Raw genomic sequence first — 18006 nt, forward strand, 5'->3', positions numbered from 1 at the left:
CACACATCATGAACCAGTGTCATTCTCACTGCTGACGGTGCTTGTCACAGTTAAATCAAAGCCATGAGGCTGAAGGAACCGTTTGCAGAGATCCAGTACAGTTCTGCACGAAGGCACCGATCTGGAGAAGCTTTAGAAGTCACACTGGCTTCCATAACTCGTAACTGGGAGAAGTGTCTAACAAGCAAGACCCTTTCAAGAGGTGGGAGGCAGCGTGGGATCAATTTGCCCTCTGCAGGTCTGTGGAGGCATGTTATTTATTTTACCATACAAATTGTTTGACTCCTACCTCAGTTTAATGATCATTTAAAGTCACACATTTTCCAGTTATATCAATCATAATCCCTTTAGCCTGAGATAAGACACACGCTGACAAGCACGCGCACACACACGCACACACATGCACACACACACGCACACACACACACAAACATGCACACACTGGCACGTTTGCCTATGATTTCTTCAGGTTTTTAACTTCACAGTCAGTCAGATGATCAATTTGTCTTATGGAGTACAGTGCGTGTGTGTGCTGTGTGTGCATGTGTGTGTAAGAGTGCTGTCCATGTGCACAAGTTGTGTAAGCTTATTAGCAGCAGAGGAGGAGATTGAGGTTAGTCTTAGCCCTAATCCTCATGGACTGTGTGCTTGTTACCCAGCAAGCACGACAAAGTCCTGGCCCCGCCCCTTCAAGAAACACACACACACACATACACACACACCTCGACAACACAAGCTTTCCCTTCCTCCTTGTTTACTGCTCAGCTTCCATCTCAACTCTTCCTCTCTCCATCTCTCTCAACAGGAGGGCAGAGGAGGAGGAGGAGGAGGAGGGGGGGGAGGAGAAGGTGGTGCGCACCGTCGAGGAGTTTCCTTGTCGTCATGACGACCTCACACCCCAGCATCTCCAGATCTGTCTTCCTGTTGCCACGGTGACCTGATCGTGTTCCATCTCCGCTCCTCTTAACGATCGGGATCGGGCTGTGATAGGAGAGCGACTCCGGAGCGCCGTCTTCTCTCTCCTCCGGAAGCCTCTGGTGGACGGGACAGCGAGTCAGACGCGGGGACGAGGACCTGAGGACGAGGACCTGAGGACGAGGACCTGAGGACGGGGACGTGAGACACACGGGGAATGCTGTGGAAGTAACGGCGGAGTGTTGCCTGGAAACAGCAGCATGCCAGTACAGCAGATAACGGTGGTGCCGGCCAAGGAGACGGCCAGCAACGGCAAGAGCGCTCCTCGCTCCAAAGACAAGACCGAGGTGAGGCGTGGGGAAATATTGAATGTGTTGGAAATAAACATTAGTAGCTGAGGCTTAGAACTAATGTTAAGTTATTATCAAGCCATTACCTTGATGGACCCTGTTTGTGTTCTTGTGTGCATGATAAATCAGATCTGGAGGGATGTTCACAGCACAAACTACGTGACCTCACAGACATGTTTTTGTTTTTTTACTCGTCGTGAAGTGAGTTGTATCCAAAAAGATTAAAGGTCAATGTTCTGCAGAAATACTTTCCTGTCCATTTAATGAAACCGATATAGTGACACAATACCTTTTTATTAAATGTCTTCAAAGTCTTCACTGCACATCTTATATGATTCTGGACAGACGTTGATGTTAACTGCAACTGGACTGGTTGCATGTTATGGATTCTAGGTTTTCAGATCATTAGGCCACGAGGATTAACACAGACTGCATGTTTAACACGCACTCTTCTTGTAGCAGGACTGTTTAGTTGCGTCACTACAATTATCTACTGGAGATAACCTGTGTAGACAATAGTTATGTATCTTTTTAGACGTGTATATTTGTCAGGTGACTGTAATGCAATAGATAATATATATATAAGGTGTACATGCCTGCTGAGGGTTCTGTTATAATCTTTATATAAATGAGCAAACTGTATACCGCAGGACTTGGTTTCATTTTTAGGTGTAGAACCAATAGATGACAGAATAATACACCATAAAATAGGATAACTTTTGTTCAAGCTCAGTCTCAAAACGTGTTGAACGACATGTTTGCCTGAAGCTGTGTTGCAATGAGCTTAAGTACGTTTTGTCTCGTTTGTCAGTGGCGCCCAATCAGCAGAGACGTTTATGTAAACGTATTAAAAAGGCTGTGCACGTAATGGATTTAAAAGTTCTCAAATGCGGCAGCTGGTTTTCCAGACGGCAAAAGCTGACACTATAACATTAAACATATTTTGAGGTATACAACACGTATATGAAGCCTTTTCATCTACGAATGCTAAGAATGACCTTCTATGTATCGAGAACAGAACTAAAATGTAGCCGTGGTACCACGCTACATCACCTAATCTTGTCAGCAGAAACATGCACAGGTCCACACACTGACTCACCAAAGTCTCTGCTGAGCATCACAGGCCCAGTGTAGGCCGGAGAAGATCGGCTCAGGTAGATGACCATCACATGTTCGCTGTGATTCAGCTGAACCGTTAGCTGAGGCTTATGCACGGACCTGGTATAACAGAACTGCTTCTTTTACTAAATGATCTCTGGATGTTTTGTGTCTGTGTAATTCTGCTTGAGGGTGTTCCGCACCGGCATGTGTTGGTTGGGTCAGTCTCTTTCATTTTTCTCAGCAGCTGTTGGCACAATCTATTATAAGCTGTTTCTTTTACTAAAGGCTTTTTTGTTTGCCTCGGCTACAGTAGGTGCTTTTCCTTTTTGTTGTTACATCTGGTCCAGATTCTTAGGTTTATAAAGTCCACCAGTTCAACTCATCTCAAACCTGCCAGTCTGAATGGAGATAATGTATTTAGTTGTGAAGCTGTCTTGTCAGCAGTTAATCTAGAGTATTGCAGTAACTGTGATCTGGGTGTGATCACTGCACTGGACTCCAGATGTGTTTATCCAATGTGACAAACTACCATCACGTCACCCATTGGTTTGTGACCAGATTCAGTGGAGGTGGGGTTGGGCCTGACTGAGAGCTGCACTGCCATTGGATGTAATACCTGTCAATCATACGTACCATGCTTTATTGTCAATTTACTCTAAATTGGATTTAAATTTACAAAATGAACATCATGCTCTACTGAAGAAGAGTTGAAAACAGAGAATGCAAACTCTGTTTCTCTATGGTTTAGCCTAGCTTATAAAATAGACTGGACACAGAGATAAGCTTTGCTCCATCACATATTCCAACGACAACTTTAAAACATGACCATATGGCTGCAGTGTTTATGTGTTGTCACACCTTCATAGAACTGAAGACGTGTTGGTTATTAAATTAACATGTAAGCTAACAAGGCCATTTACCTTGTAGGTGTTTGTGCTAAATGCCTGTGAAACCAGTTTCCTCACTGAATGCAGAGAGGTTCCTTTATAAAGTTGTCAGCTTCGCTCTGAACATACATGTACGTATCACAGGTTGAGCTCAGACTTTACAAGCATCTCTAAATTTATTAGCATCTGTTTGTTCTCTGGGTTTCACTCAAGTTTCTGGACCTTTAAGACTAATATGACCATGATAGAATCCAGTAATGAACAATAAGTTTTATATTTCAGAAGCAGTTACTCCCTCCACTCAGGAGGTTGGTGTTTCTTCTGCTGTTTGTTTGTTTCTAGGAATTGTAAAGAAACTGCCTGACCAATTTGCATGAAAGTTGGTTCAAGGATGTGGTGCAGGTCAGGAAAGAACCTGTTTCATTTTGGTGCAGATGCAGATATTGTATTCACCTTCATTGCGAGATGGGGGAAATGGATCTTGATCTATATATTATGACATTTTAGAGTGATCTAATATTCCGATTCTGATTTTTCCTGCGAGATAAAACCCCTGAGGTCACAAGTACATGTGTCCATCCCCCCTGACACCTGTAGGAGGCTGCTGAGCGTTGGCTCTGACTTCACGAGAGGACTACTGATTTAAACCTGGCCATCAGCAAATCCCTTGATCAGCTTAGATGATGCAGTCTACTCGTCGGCGTCTCTCTTATTAAATCAATCGATTTGCACAGAGTGTCCCCACAACTGTCTGTGTGTGGGTGGTTTTGTGCGAGCTCCGCTTTTGCTTTTTTGATGTCAAGTCAAAAAAAATCAATAAACAAGTCGCCCACGTGAGATTCCAAACAGCACATTTAAAAGCCGTGAGATGGATAACTCATAACTTTGATAGTGTTACACCTGTAGGTAAAATACTGTGAGAACTATAGGCTACTGTATTTTTATATATATATTGTTTAAATGAAAGCTTTTTGACCCAACTGGCTGAGCGTTCTATGCCATGTAGGTCATAGAGCTGTGCGTCTATTTAACAAATATATGAAAATTAACACATTAAATGAATCCTATTATTCTGTTTGTATATCCAGAGTCTGATATACTGCATCTCACTCTCTGTGCCATGAAACTGACTGGAAACAATGAAAATCCCATCGGTGAGCCACACTGGGCTCTAAATAGCCTGTGCATGAATGTGAGTGTGAATCTCTCTATGTCAGGTCTGTGGAAGAGTGCGACCTGTCCAGGGTGGATCCCTCCTCTCTCTCCACATCAGCCTGTCCATCAAAGGATCAGCAGGAAAGATGATGGATGGATGGATGGAGCCACAGTGCTGTGAATGTGGGCTCTGTTTTCTTTTTTCTTTTGAATCCATCCCACATCCACCTTCTCACTGCCGAAAATACACAATAATTCACAGCTGAAATTACAGTAGTTTATATTCTTCAGTTCATTTTCCACTGCCAACTCATTACAACACAGTTGGAGGTAAGACTGCCCTCTGTGTGTGTGCATGCGTTCTGGGACCCAATTTTCGCTCTTAACACATATCCACAATAGAGGCAGAAGAGATGTGCTGGATATCTTGCAGCGCTAACAAATGTGTGACTGGGGATGAGTGGGGAAATGGAGGTGGTGATGGGAGCCTGTGATGACGGACCAGTAGAGAGGAAAGGTAGACGTGTTCTGACCGAGAGTCTTTTTGAGATCAATTCAAATATGTTCATTGTTGTTAGCAGGATTACACAAAAACTACTTAACCGCTTTTATTCAAACGGTTCCAAGAAAGCATTCTTTAATGTTGAGAGTGGATTTGATGAAGGGGGCAGATCCAGGGATTCAAGATATGATTTACATTCAGGGGACTGATAGTTATGAGTGTGAGAAGTGTTGTGCAGCTTGATTGAATTTAAGGGGACTGTAACCTGAGATACACTCTGACTCTAGTTTTAGGGCCAATCAAATAACTTGAAATTCCTCTTATTACTTGTAGTCTATACTAATGAAAGCCGTGATTGTGGTCAGCTCCCACAGTTTCCAGCTTCTCAGAAGAAACAAGGTTGGGATGCTATGAAAATACAATTACTGTGCAAATATTTCATCTTTCAGAGATTTCAGCTCGTTATTCCATGATAACTATTCCTTTAAGTTCTATGTTGAGTTATTTCAATGGATAACTTCTCAATTTTATTTTCCCGCAAATGTATTTTATGTTAAGAATTAAGATATAAAATCACCTATATAGTGATATAGGTTTCATCCATATTGCTCCAATGCAAGCTGACCACCGTTACAAGTGTGTTAGTGTCTTAAAATTGCTTGGAAAACACAATTCAAACATGTTTTCATGATGGTTTAACCGTGTTGGTTCCTGGAAACTCCCACACACCACCACAACTTGTGTAAGACACTCCAGGATCTGGATGAGGCCACGGGTGTCTGACGACTGAGTTCAAGGTCTGGCAGTTGAGTTCATACCATCGCTGCTGCGGGTAGTCCCTAAAGAAGTGCTTTAAGTTGACTTAAAATAGAGACACATTGCAGAGCAGCATCTTGGGCTCTTAGCGGGACAACCAGGTAATAGGATTGGCTGGCTTTAGCTCGGGTCACAATGAAAGGACAAGGGCACGTGGCTGCACACGACTTCTCACGCTGGTTTCCAACCAGACAACACTGAACACTGGAAAGTGCTTTTGTTTTGATTGAGTACAGGAATCTGCTTCGTCCAATTATACTTTTCTCTACTTCAACGACAGAGAACTTATGAGATGTGTCCAGATTTCTCCCTTTTCATCTTTTTCGGAACAACAGAGTTTGTAAAGAAATTGATAATTGATGTATCTGACATTCTATTAAAGCAGAAACATTCAGTTAATTATTTGTTGAGTCGATTGACAGAAAGATAAAGCCAATATTGTTGGCAATTGACAATTGGCTGCTTTCCTGTGTTTAACGTTATTTCAAATAAAACATCAATATGTCACGGAAAGAACTTTTAATGTATATTTTTTGCATTTTATGGAGTTAATTATTTATTAGTTTGCCAAAAGGAATCATCTTCATGTAATTATGTGCTGAGAGTATCTACAACAGATCAAACTACAGCGTGATGGTGAGATGATACTTGTCTGAGTCCTCTAATGATTTCCCATCTCTCTCTCTCTCTCTCTCCCTGCAGGGAAGGAAAGCTCCCGGGCGATCAGGGAGTCGATCCAGCAACATCTCCAAGGTAACCACTGATTATCAGGCAGCTCCCAGGGACAGACTCCGGGTCACAGATCATTGTGTTTGTAGTGGCAGCGTTTCACATGAGTCTGATGCTCAAGAATGAACTAATACTGGAACTGAAGGGGCCACTTTCACCATATTGCATTTTTTGGAGATGTAGTTCAGATAAACATATATGTACATATCACCTTTAGATAGATATTAGTACTGTACATATGCCTGGTTGTTTCATCCATTATTTCTTAAGAAAAAACGAAGATGTCAAATCTGGTTATGTTAAACAAAGTAAAGGAAAATGTTTTTTATCCGATTAATTTGTAGCATGACCAACCCCCCCACAAAACGTCATGGAAATCAGTTCCATCGTTTTAGAGTAATCCTTCTGAGAGACAGACACACAAAGGAAAGCACAACCTCTGCTGTGGAAGGAATCAAACCCACAGAGAATCATCATCTTCACGTGGAGGTCAACACGTGAGCTGAGTCTTATGTGTCTCAGTCTAGTTTCCAGCAGAAAAGCTCAGATAAACCTTTAGAAACCAGCTGAAGTTAAAAACAAACCAGGACAAAAGAAACAACGAGGAAAGAGAATATTTGACTTTTATTTGAGCAGCAGAAACAGCAAAGATACATGACAGGTACATATGGAACAGCTTAACATCATGTAAGCCACAATAAATGTATAAAGCTTCTGGTCTAGTCTGTTGTATAACTTTAACACAATGTATTTTAAATCACATCTTATTTTGAAAGTGTGTTCGACTCTCAGGTTTTTTCAGTTTGATTTTATTGTTTGTTTTTGTTTGCTTTGTTTCTTGACATCACTTTGAACGTTTGAAATCAATAAATAAATCACGATAACAAATAAATTCGAGCTGATCCTGAGTCTGTTGTTTGTTTCAGGCCAGCAACTCTACAACAGGAGTCACCACAGCCTCCAAGACGTCCATCAGCCCGTCTTCTCAGGACATATGCAGGTAAGACAGGATGATTTGTTCTCTAAATCCAGGCACCAGGGCAGCAACGGCTTTTCTCTGTGATATTAACATGCACTCTTCTCCTCCACTGAGTGGGAGAATGAATTAATACGGTCTGCCGCGCCCCAAGGGCAATAATTCTTTTTAAATGGATGATGAAATCCAATGACGCACCCATAGTTGATGAGAGGAGGATGGCTCATTGCAGAAATGGGATCCTTTAGCTTGTTATTATATCCACTGGCTGAAAGGACACTGAGTCAGAAAAGAGGACGTGAGATGTGTGTGAGTGCTTGGATTTCCATTTATCACTTATCATGTTGAGTCATTCAAAAAACACCATTTAATTTTTTCTGTCTCTGTCGTCCAGTTTTAAACTTAATCACCTTTTGGTTTTTCTCTGTTTCACTCAACTCGATGTGAGGCTGCTATCAGCTGCTGTTGTTTTTGTCTCCAACCAAATCGCAAAATATTCCTCCTGCAGGAATCAGTTTTAGTTTGACACCATGATATATGCTTCTTTTTCATACGGAAAAATTTAAATTATTAATAGTTGAGGACTTTTCCTCCGGCTTCCTCCTACAGTCAAAAGACGTGGAGCTCAGGTAGAGTGTTGGTGCTGTGAGAGACCGGCGACCTGTACTGGTTCTCCCCCCTCCACCCAGTGTAAATGATGGATAGATGGATGGATTGAACTGGCACCATCTGTAAATCTGCATGATTATATCATCTTCTGACTCGTCCCCAAGAATGTGACACGTTAGGACATTTTTTAAACAACATATAACGATTTTTTTTTAGCTGTTACTTCTCCAGGAGACACGTGTAAAAAAATCTGGATCCACAGACGTAGAATCAGGCCAGAGATTTATCTGAATTATTAGAATGAAATGTCTCATCTTTAATGGGAACTGACCTGAATATGAATATGTATATATTTTTCCTTTAATCGCCCACATTTGGAAACAATGACACTCTGAGATCTGGATCTTCCAGTATAATCAGGACAGAAATTCTGGGAGGAGATGTTTTCGTTTTTATTCTGTAGATTTTAAAACCCTGTTTGCTCTGAAGACAAAATGCACCTGCCCTGTGTCAGGTTGAGGTCAGAAATTTCAGATATAATTATTTAAAAAGAAACAAAATATCGACTTTATAGATTTGTCATTAATCAGGTTTAAAAGCATTTTTTTTCTTCATTTATTTTGTCACATTCATGCCTTACCATTTCGTTTCACTTTGTGTTGAAATATACATTTGTTTGTTTGTTTGTGTGTGTGTGTGTGTGTGTGTGTGTGTGTGTGTTAAGCTCTGGCCAGCTGACGCGTTTAGAGGAGGATGCTTCTGAATCACACAAACCCAACAAGCACACACACGCCTCTGAGGTGACGGTCACCAGCACGGCTGTGGGCTCGTCGGCTCCCGCCCAGAAGAAGCAGGTGAAGCGCCGCCATCGCCACAAGAAGAACAGCTGCTCTCCCATGGACTGCGTGGAAACCAACGGCAAACAGGAGCAGACGGACCGCAGTGACCGCAGCCACAGCTCGGACCGCAGCGAGCGGGGGGAGAAGAGGGAGCGCTCCTCTAAGACCCGGAGGGAGCTGCCACCTCGCGTCCGCTGCACAGGGGCCCAGCAGTCCGACTCCTCCTCTGAGGACGAGGCCGGTCGTGAAGCCCGCAGCTGGAGCAAGGAGAAAGCCAGGAGAGTGCGCCGCCGCAGCGCCAGCAGCCGCGAGAGGGACGGAGCCAACAGGGGTAAAGAAGGTGAAGACAAGACAGAGGTCATGGAGCTGCAGTCGCTGGGCTCAGACGAGGAGAAGGAGAACCAGCCTCTGGTGGAGGACAGCGGAGGCCTGAAGAAGAGGCACAGCAGCCGGGGCTCCATCAAGACAGACGGCTCCTCAAGCCGAGACAAGGAGAAGAGTTACAAGTCCCCAAGCCCAGAGGGCAGCTCGTCCCTGGCAGAGGACGAGGAGGAGCTCATCACCAAGACATACCAAGAGAAGGGGTCGGGGGGGGGGGACTTGTCAGTGCCCACGCCGCAGAACCACTGCAGTGAGAATGGAAGCGTGTCACGACTCTACTCTGTCGACTCTGACACGGAGGTCTGCAGGTTAGTGAGTGATTGTGTTCACACGGGGGTCAACTGAGAATATCAGGATCACAACAGAAACATGAGAGATAGAGAAGATAATGACAGACAGTCTGGACGCTGCCTAACAAGTGTGTGTGTGTTCTGTGTGTATGTTCTGTGTGTGTGTAGGATCTGCCACTGCGAGGGGGATGAGGAGTTCCCTTTGATCATGCCCTGCCGCTGCACAGGCAGCCTGAGCTTCGTCCACCGGGCGTGTCTCAACCAGTGGATCAAATCCTCCGACACTCGCTGCTGTGAACTCTGCAAGTTTGACTTCATCATGGAGACGTCGCTCAAGCCGCTAAGCAAGGTGAGCACGCAGCCACAGGTCTCCACCTCCAAACCTTCTGTTCAAACTCCACGTCTCATCCTCTCCTCCTGTCTCCTTCCCTCCGTCTTCCAGTGGGAGAAGCTACAGATGACGACGGGCGAGCGGAGAAAGATCTTCTGCTCGGTGCTGTTTCACCTGATAGCGATAACGTGCATGTTGTGGTCAGTCTACATACTGGTCAAGAGAACCGCTGAGGAGATCCGACTCGGGAAGGACGGTCAGTACTTTTCCCCACAACCCACCTCCCAGTCACCTACCAGAGACATGCAGATAGGCTTTTAAAAACTTTAAATCATATTAATCTTTGATTAAACTGTTTTATAATTAAAGGATAATTGAAGATTTGGGGTTTTTGTTTTTGAAACATTCAACTTTAGTCCCCAAAAGGCATTGTGTGTGATTGTAAGGCCTAATAAACAATCTAACTTAAATCTCCTTTAACATGAAAGTTTCCAAGGTTTCATTTGTTTTATGCTGAAATGCATGTCATGTTGATGAGAGTGATAAATATTCAAATGTGCAATAAAACATAAGAATTAGAATAAATATTTATATTCAATGTTAGCATTTTAATAAAAACATATCAGTGCATCCGTGTGCTGGTAAAACACTGAACAATAAAACAGAATAAAATCATGAATCTGCAGAATCAGTGAAAAAGGTCCAAATCTTCACAAAGCTCTGTCTTCCTGTCTGTCTCTGGTGATGTGGTTAGAAATAGTCTGATGTGTTTTTATTGATCAGTTTTAATCTGCAGCAGTCGTCACTGTTTCCTCTGCTCGACGTCAAGCTGCTGAAAGCTTCTACCTGCAGATCATTGAGCTCAACCAATTTAATGCTGGACCAATATAAATGAGCCGGTCCGAGCCTTTGATAGATGGATCTGTGTCTGCGTTTATCTTTGCAGTTAAAAAGTTTATTAACAGAATTAACAATGCAGACAATATGTAAATCTATGTTTGAAATTTGAAAAAGTATTTTTTTTTTATTTAGGTTCTATATATTTGGTTGTTTCTGTGTTTTCTTTTTATTTACAGTTATTTATAATGAATGTCACAGTGAACATAGAACCCCTCAGTGCGTTAGTGTTCATGGATGTGCTCAGTGTTGTGTGTCCTGCTGTGATCCCTGTGTATCTTTCTCCTTGTACTCACACTGAGGGACGTTTGAGGCAGAAATCAAACACTCAGGGGTCAGTAGTTCATTGTAATGTATTAGTTTTAATAAATGTATTAGTTTTAATACATTACACGATAGATCATCTGCAATAGATCCTGCCGTCATGAAGGTTCTTCGAAAGCCTTTTTAAAGAGATGCTGATTCAACTTAACTGATGCTGTTGAACTATACTTCCAGAGAAGGGTTAGTGTTAGTGATTATAGATATGAACTGTATTTCTATAAGATACTATAAAAGCTTATATAAATACATACAATAAGTACTTAATCAGATTTGTAAACAATAAAGTTGAAGATAGAATAGATACAATTCATTAAAACACAAATTAATTAGTCAAACGTATGAATAGTAAATATCTAATAACATATATGTTTTATATTAATAACATCGAATAGTTCAGCAGAAGATCTTTAAGTTGGATCAACCTCTTTTTTTTAAAACTCTTTTATCACCTTTACAATCGGGGGATTTATGGCAGGACTGTTGTATTAGCTGGATTTTAGATTAGTGTACCCAAATAAACTAGTGCAGTGTAAAAAACACTTTACTTGGTAATTAACATTTAAAAAATAGCATAGAGCCAGTTTCTATATAGTAATAAAGTAATATTACACTCAATCTTGATTGCAGACGAATTATGGAGAGTTTCTCTTCTGAAGTACTATTCACCAGGGGGTAAGCACGGCGCCGCACACACCACGGATCATCATCCATGACACGTCCTGCAGGTCGACTTATCACTGTGTGTGTGTGTGTGTGTCTGTGTGTGTGTGTACTCAGGTGTGCTGGAGTGGCCCTTCTGGACCAAGCTTATCGTTGTAGCGATCGGCTTCACCGGCGGCCTCATCTTCATGTACATTCAGTGCAAGGTCTACCTGCAGCTGTGGCGCCGCCTCAAGGCCTTCAACCGCATCATCACCGTGCAGAACTGCCCCGAGAAGGACCAGCACCACCCGCAGGGCCACGCCGGCGCCCTCTTCAACGGCGGGCACGAAACCGTGGAGGTCCCGGTCAGCCCGGCCCCCGTCCCGACTCTGCCTTCACAGGTGGACTCGGACATGTCGGTGGAGGCGGCTCTGGCACCGGCACACAACCCCGTCTGACCTCATCTCCCCTCTGGCACACGAGAGTCCTGGATCACACCATGCTCTTCTAACTACACCAGCGGCAGTGAGCACGGTGTGATTTAGACTCGTACAGTGTGTGGTCTCCTGTGATCACTGATCCTAAAACGCTGCAGAGATTTAAAGTTAAAGAACCTCTCCTGCTCCTCAGTGACCACGAACTGAAACACTGAAGACGAGGGTGAGGTGAGGAGATGTCAAGGGAAATAAAGCCATCAGCAAGGACAGTGTGCAAAGACCCTATGTGGTGTCCTGACACCTTTTAATTCCTGTACGCCCTTTTCAAAAAACTGCACTGACTCGTGTTGAAGGTGGAGGCTGTTCCCCAGAGGTCACATGTTGTGTGATCCATCCTGAACACTCAGAAGCAGCCGTCAGAGAGCTGAGATGCAGGGAATTGTCCAAATGCAAAAAGCTTTTTCCACACTTAGTGTTCCCCTCATTCATATGTAAGATAAATAGTAGAAAACAGCAGTTGAAATCCTGCCTCCATGTTCACATCTGGATTTATCTTTGTGTGTAGGGGCAGATGTAGACAGGCTGCACAATAACTGACACCCACGTTACATGTGCACAGAAAGTAAAGACTTGATGTATTTTCTGATGTAGCCATCTCTTCATTATCTTTCACGAGTGAAGAAGAAAAACAAGAGTTTGAGATGTTTGAAGGCTACACACAGACACACAGACACACACATTCTTTGAATAAAAAAAACAAAGGTTTTTGTTTGAAGCACTCACGTTTTCTCTCCCTTTGGACAATCAGGTCTTCAGACACCCAAGTCTTATATTATAAATAGAGGAAACTATTTTAACAGTACCTTTAGTTCAAGCTAAATATTTAAAAATTGTGTGTTTTGAAGTTATTGACTGAAAGATAAAAGTTATGAGTCAGTAGCGGGGGGAAGTTTTCCTCCGACAGTTTGAAGTTTCACTTGCTTTTGCAACATCTGTCACTTACATATAGTTTGATCTTTCACTGTTGCTTCATGTTTTACTTTTGGTTGTATGTCTGAGTTTGAACTGACGCTGAGTGACTGAGCCTCGTCCACTTTTCTACAGTTTCATTTGGGTTTTATAACCAGTCACAAAAAACACAATTCTCTCTTTGTACAGTAAAGCACTCGACTCAACATCTTTGTGAAAATGTTTTTTCTATCTCTTATTGGATAAAATGGATTATTCAGGTTACATATGATGCATATTGTTTCTGTAATAAACACTGACTGTAGAACCCTCACAGACTGAAGTTACATCTTTAAAAACAACCAGCAGATTTAGAAAAGGACAAACTGAGGGGGAAAGTTCCCATATGTGGGATTTTGGCGCCATCTTCTGGACAGTAGCGGAGCATCACAGACAGTCTTTGCTGAATGTGTTTAATGTTCAGTTGTCCTGAGTTAAGAGAATTAGTCTGATTCCGACATCTGATTCGTCTCGTCTTCCTGCTCATCTTCCAAATCACCTTCGTCCTCTTCATCTTCTTCATTCTCTTCTTCTGCTGCGGCTGCTTTCTCGTTATTCGCGTCTTTGCTGGAAACCTTTCGTAGTTTAATGTTCGGAAGTTTCTTCAGACTGCCGGTCCACTCTCTGGCAAAACAGAGAATCATCGCGTGACAGTTTAACATCTGGTTAATGTCATTTCATTCTTAAAGGCTGATTTGATCGTTTAAAGCACACAAGGTTATCTCATCATATAGAAATAGAATAATTCAGGTCGTGCTCAGAAGCAACGTCCCTTTAAGACCTCTGAACATTAGAGCATGTAAATCTTTAAAATAATAACTAATGATAAACCTGCATATGAGTAGAAATGTCTCCTTTAGTTAAATGAAAATATCACATGGTCTTAGGTCTGAAATCTTCCGTCCTTAGAGGCACTGACAGCAAAAGGCTGATTTCATCTTCTGCACAATAGAATTCTGAGTTCATGTCACTCACCTGAATGTTTTCAGATTCTTTGCGTTGATGATGTCAGGGATCTCTGTGAAGGAGACAGCACAGCGTCATCATGTGACCTCAGACAATAAGTGTGTGTGTGTATATATGTGTGTATTTATAAAGCAAAGACTCACCAAATCCCACACCATCGTACAGCGCCCGCTCCCGCTCGATGGTCTGTTTGATGACGGCCTCTCTGGCTCCATGGACACAACCCTGACGACCTTTGATCCCGTTAATCAACTTGATTTGCTCTATCTCAGGATCATATCTCTGCAGGTACCTGAACATACAAAAAAAAAACTATCAAACAACGTTCTGATTGAAAGGATTTGATTCAAACTTGCAACTGGAAAATATTTATTCACCTCTCGATAATGTCACAAGCATCTTTACTGGTGTACTCCGTCTTTGCTGGATCCAACTGTTCCTGGAACCACAACAGTTTCTCGCCTGTGAGTAAAGAGAAGACGTTTCACTATTATTATTGTTCTGGGTTGAACAAATGCAGCCGTCTCAATCATCACAACATACTTTAAAAAGGAACAAAAAACAAACAAATGAAGGAAGGAAAAAAATACACAAAAAAGTCGGATTTACCCACACAAAATAGCCATGTTTGTTTATCAAGTGTATTTGATACACAGACACGTCTGTACAGAAAATGTGTAGTTTGTTGCAGAGTGTAAAACAAGAGGTGAAACATCAGAGGAGAATTGATCAGCTCGGCCTTTAGAGTCATGCAGTCTGTGTTGAATTGGATAAAACAGTGTTTTTGGCACATTTCATTTGTGCAAAAAAATGAGAATTTGAAAATGGGGTGGAGACTTGCAAAAATCTCTAAAAGCTAATATAACAATAGCACTAAAATGCTATGTTTAAAATATGTGATAGCAGAGAATTGCACATGTCTGAACCGCTGTGAACCGAACTGTAACTGGAATGTTAGAGACCATGGTAAAAAAAAAAATCGTTAAAATCATCACATCGGTTTCCTCCTCTTTATATCGTCTGCAGGAGGATTGTGACTGTTTGACCTCGGACATAAGACCCGGTCCTGTCTCTTCAACAAGGCGACATGTGTTAAGATCTACGGCTCACAGTATAAAAGGGAGGAACCAGCTCACCGATGTCGCTCAGACGTGAGGCTTTGCCAGTTTTGTGCCTGCAGAGAGAAAAAAACAAATCGTTTAAATTCATGAAACGTGGATTAACATTTTCAGAAAAGTTCATTTTTCAAATTGGAGTTTGCCACAAGATGCTGGATATATTTCATACTCTGCAGTGAAAGGGAAAGTTTAACTACCAGTTTTTGAACATCAGACAAATGTTAAATGTTATTATTTAACTGAAGAGAACACAGCATTTTGTTTATAAAAAGGAAAAAGTGTCCGGATTTAGTCCATGTTGGACGAATCCAAACCTGTTCCAATGTCTAAGTGGAGGAGAAATCAGCTAAATTGCAATTTTTTTCATCAAAACAACAGAAAATCCTGAATCTCTATTTTGAACTGGTCCAAATTCAACAGGTTAAATAAAGCTCCCAATTATAAATAAAGGTTTAACAAGGGTTTGAAACTTTATGACGTCAAACTTTGAGGCACGTTTACACCAGTGGAAACGGGGTAAGAACCAGTTCCCTTCACGTTTCTCCCAGTGACGCTGCTCATCTCCAGCTTCACTCACTTGGCTTTCTTCCTCAGCCGGATCTCCTCTCCGGAGAGCCACGCCGCCTTCCTGCTGAGCGGATGAACCGCCTTCTCCCTTACCGCCTGCACTTTGCCTTTCTGAGCCTTGGGCTGAGAAACACAAACAGTCACCAACTTTAAATCCACCGTCAAGCATTCATAAGTCGTCGTATCAATAGTTGAATATGAAAGAAATTGATTCAGAGCGAGGGAAGACACGAGGTTTTACCATTTTATCTGTTCGCGATCACGCGTGGTGCTGCTGTGTTGACAACTGGACCGGAAGTGGAGTGGTCCATCACCAAATTATGCCCGGGTACGAACAGGAAAGGACCAAGAGGGTTCCTGATTCCAGTTTTTCGTGAGAATGAATAACAAAATTTATTTATACAGAACTTTTCAAAACAAAGTTTCAACATTAAAACGAGATCAAATATCACAGAACAGAGGCAAATTAAATCAGCCAATAATACAAGATTCAGATCCAATAAGACCCTTAAGTCTCGTAAAATGAAACAGTACATATTAACATATTAAAAGTAGATTCATGTAAATGAATAATCAATGAATTTGTCTCTTAAAACCAGTTAATTAAAAAAATGCATCAAACATGTACATCTGTAACATTTATCCATTTAGTTGCAAAACGTTGTTCAACAAGAATCACAACGTAATCCTGTTTGGTGTTATATCTAGAATTGGGTACAACCATAGACTTGTATATACATGATTATGATTATTAAGGTAATTATTATTATTATGGTTATTACTATCATGTGGAGTCCCTGGGTTTACAGGTGTATCAAACGTTGACATGTCTTTCATTCATAGTAATCTCATGGTTATATTTGCTATAAATATACAACTTTTTACTTAGAGATTCCGACAGATATTGAGTTCATTCTCGCTTTAAGTTTTCTTTAAAAATTATAATAATATATAGGGTCTTTAATGTTATTTATTTGCCATGTAAAGAATAACATTATCACAGCAATACATTGTTTGGGTTCAGCAACATACTGTAAAAGTATAGTTTTAGCATGTGGTGTAATTTATAATAAACATATGCTAATTTATATTTTCAGCCAAAGAACAGTGACTAATAAAACTGAGATGATCAAGATCAAGACAGAAGAGGGAGAATTAAAAGTGAACAAACTGTGAAGTAGTAAAACACAAGTGGATGTTGTGTTCACATGTACAACGAGATATTGATAATGATAAGTCTCATAGTTCCAACTGTCTCCGTGAGACCAGCCAGGCTCCTCCAGCACCTCGGGCATCGCTACGTCCATTACTAAACAGATCAGATGGGATGAAGGGCAACACCAGTACAATACAGTTAGTTTAGCCCTGATGGTTCCCAACCTGAGGGTCAGGCTACTCCGGAGGATCACAAGATGAATCTAGGGGGTCACAGTGATGAATAATGGATAATAAACAAATCTTTATTCATCTCTGGATTTTTACTCCATCTGATCTTCTTTTGTCTGTGCTGTGGATTATTGGATTGAATTGGTGCAGCGCGTGGTGCAGCGGTTTGAAGAGTCGCCTCACAGCATGGGAGTTCCTGATTCGATTCCCTGGTTCTTTCCCACAGTGTCTACATACATGCAGCCCTGTGTGATTGAGAGTGATCGGGAGTTTTAGGGAATTTTCCTCTGCAACGTAGAAGAGTAGAATTATAAATTAGCATTAAATAAAGTAGGGAACTTTACCTTTAAAATACAGTCCTTACATGACTAAACATATTTACTTATTTTTCCATCTGTGCTGAAAAGAATGCAGGATCACTTTCACACCGAAATAACTAACAAGGCTCTTTTTTTTCTTGAATCAACAAGTTCACTCTTCATTTTGAGTCCAAACACCTCACTGCTTTAAAAGTTTACGTAGCTGGGCTGTAAACACAAGAGCAAAGGAATGTGGGATTTGACCATAAATGGACACAGACACGAAGACAAGCTTCCCACGAACCAGAGGAATTCAATGATCGAAAGCTCCAGAACAGCCACTTAATGGACCTTGTCTGATCCATCCTGCTGATTTTCATTATCCTCTGTCCTTTTCCCTCTAGCGCCACCAAGAGGTTGACATTAGTGGGCTTGTCAATCATGATGTTTCATCCCTCATCCGCTAACACGGAGGAGCTGA

The 18006-nt window shown here is 41.7% G+C and overlaps 2 protein-coding genes across 2 annotated transcripts; one reads left to right on the forward strand and one right to left on the reverse strand.

Annotated features, from left to right (window-relative positions):
- The first annotated feature begins 1175 nt into the window (after positions 1–1175).
- Positions 1176–12202, forward strand: marchf1 (membrane-associated ring finger (C3HC4) 1). Its single transcript, XM_053415529.1, has 6 exons — positions 1176–1288; positions 6434–6479; positions 7382–7455; positions 9719–9899; positions 9993–10137; positions 11880–12202. Exons 1-6 carry the CDS (start codon positions 1176–1178, stop codon positions 12200–12202), a joined length of 882 nt encoding a protein of 293 aa, XP_053271504.1.
- A 1158-nt stretch (positions 12203–13360) lies between these two features.
- Positions 13361–16198, reverse strand: tma16 (translation machinery associated 16 homolog). The gene is made up of 7 exons (XM_053418453.1): positions 16082–16198; positions 15851–15963; positions 15292–15329; positions 14533–14617; positions 14299–14447; positions 14165–14207; positions 13361–13813 (listed from the first exon to the last, which is right to left on the reverse strand). Exons 1-7 carry the CDS (start codon positions 16082–16084, stop codon positions 13633–13635), a joined length of 612 nt encoding a protein of 203 aa, XP_053274428.1. The 5' UTR covers positions 16085–16198; the 3' UTR covers positions 13361–13632.
- Positions 16199–18006: the final 1808 nt, after the last annotated feature.

This window comes from Pleuronectes platessa, chromosome 3 (genome assembly GCF_947347685.1).
Source record: "Pleuronectes platessa chromosome 3, fPlePla1.1, whole genome shotgun sequence".
NCBI classification, from domain to species: domain Eukaryota; kingdom Metazoa; phylum Chordata; class Actinopteri; order Pleuronectiformes; family Pleuronectidae; genus Pleuronectes; species Pleuronectes platessa.

What these genes read in the sequence shown, in the direction of transcription:
- marchf1 (XM_053415529.1), top strand. Translation starts at nt 1,176, where the DNA reads ATGCCAGTACAGCAGATAACGGTGGTGCCGGCCAAGGAGACGGCCAGC. An exon ending in CGCTCAAGCCGCTAAGCAAG is followed by an intron (nt 9,900 to 9,992) that starts GTGAGCACGCAG and finishes TCCGTCTTCCAG; the next exon opens with TGGGAGAAGCTACAGATGAC. An exon ending in GATCCGACTCGGGAAGGACG is followed by an intron (nt 10,138 to 11,879) that starts GTCAGTACTTTT and finishes GTGTGTACTCAG; the next exon opens with GTGTGCTGGAGTGGCCCTTC.
- tma16 (XM_053418453.1), bottom strand. An exon ending in GTACGATGGTGTGGGATTTG is followed by an intron (nt 14,208 to 14,298) that starts GTGAGTCTTTGC and finishes TCTCCTTCACAG; the next exon opens with AGATCCCTGACATCATCAAC. An exon ending in AAGAATCTGAAAACATTCAG is followed by an intron (nt 13,814 to 14,164) that starts GTGAGTGACATG and finishes CTGTTTTGCCAG; the next exon opens with AGAGTGGACCGGCAGTCTGA.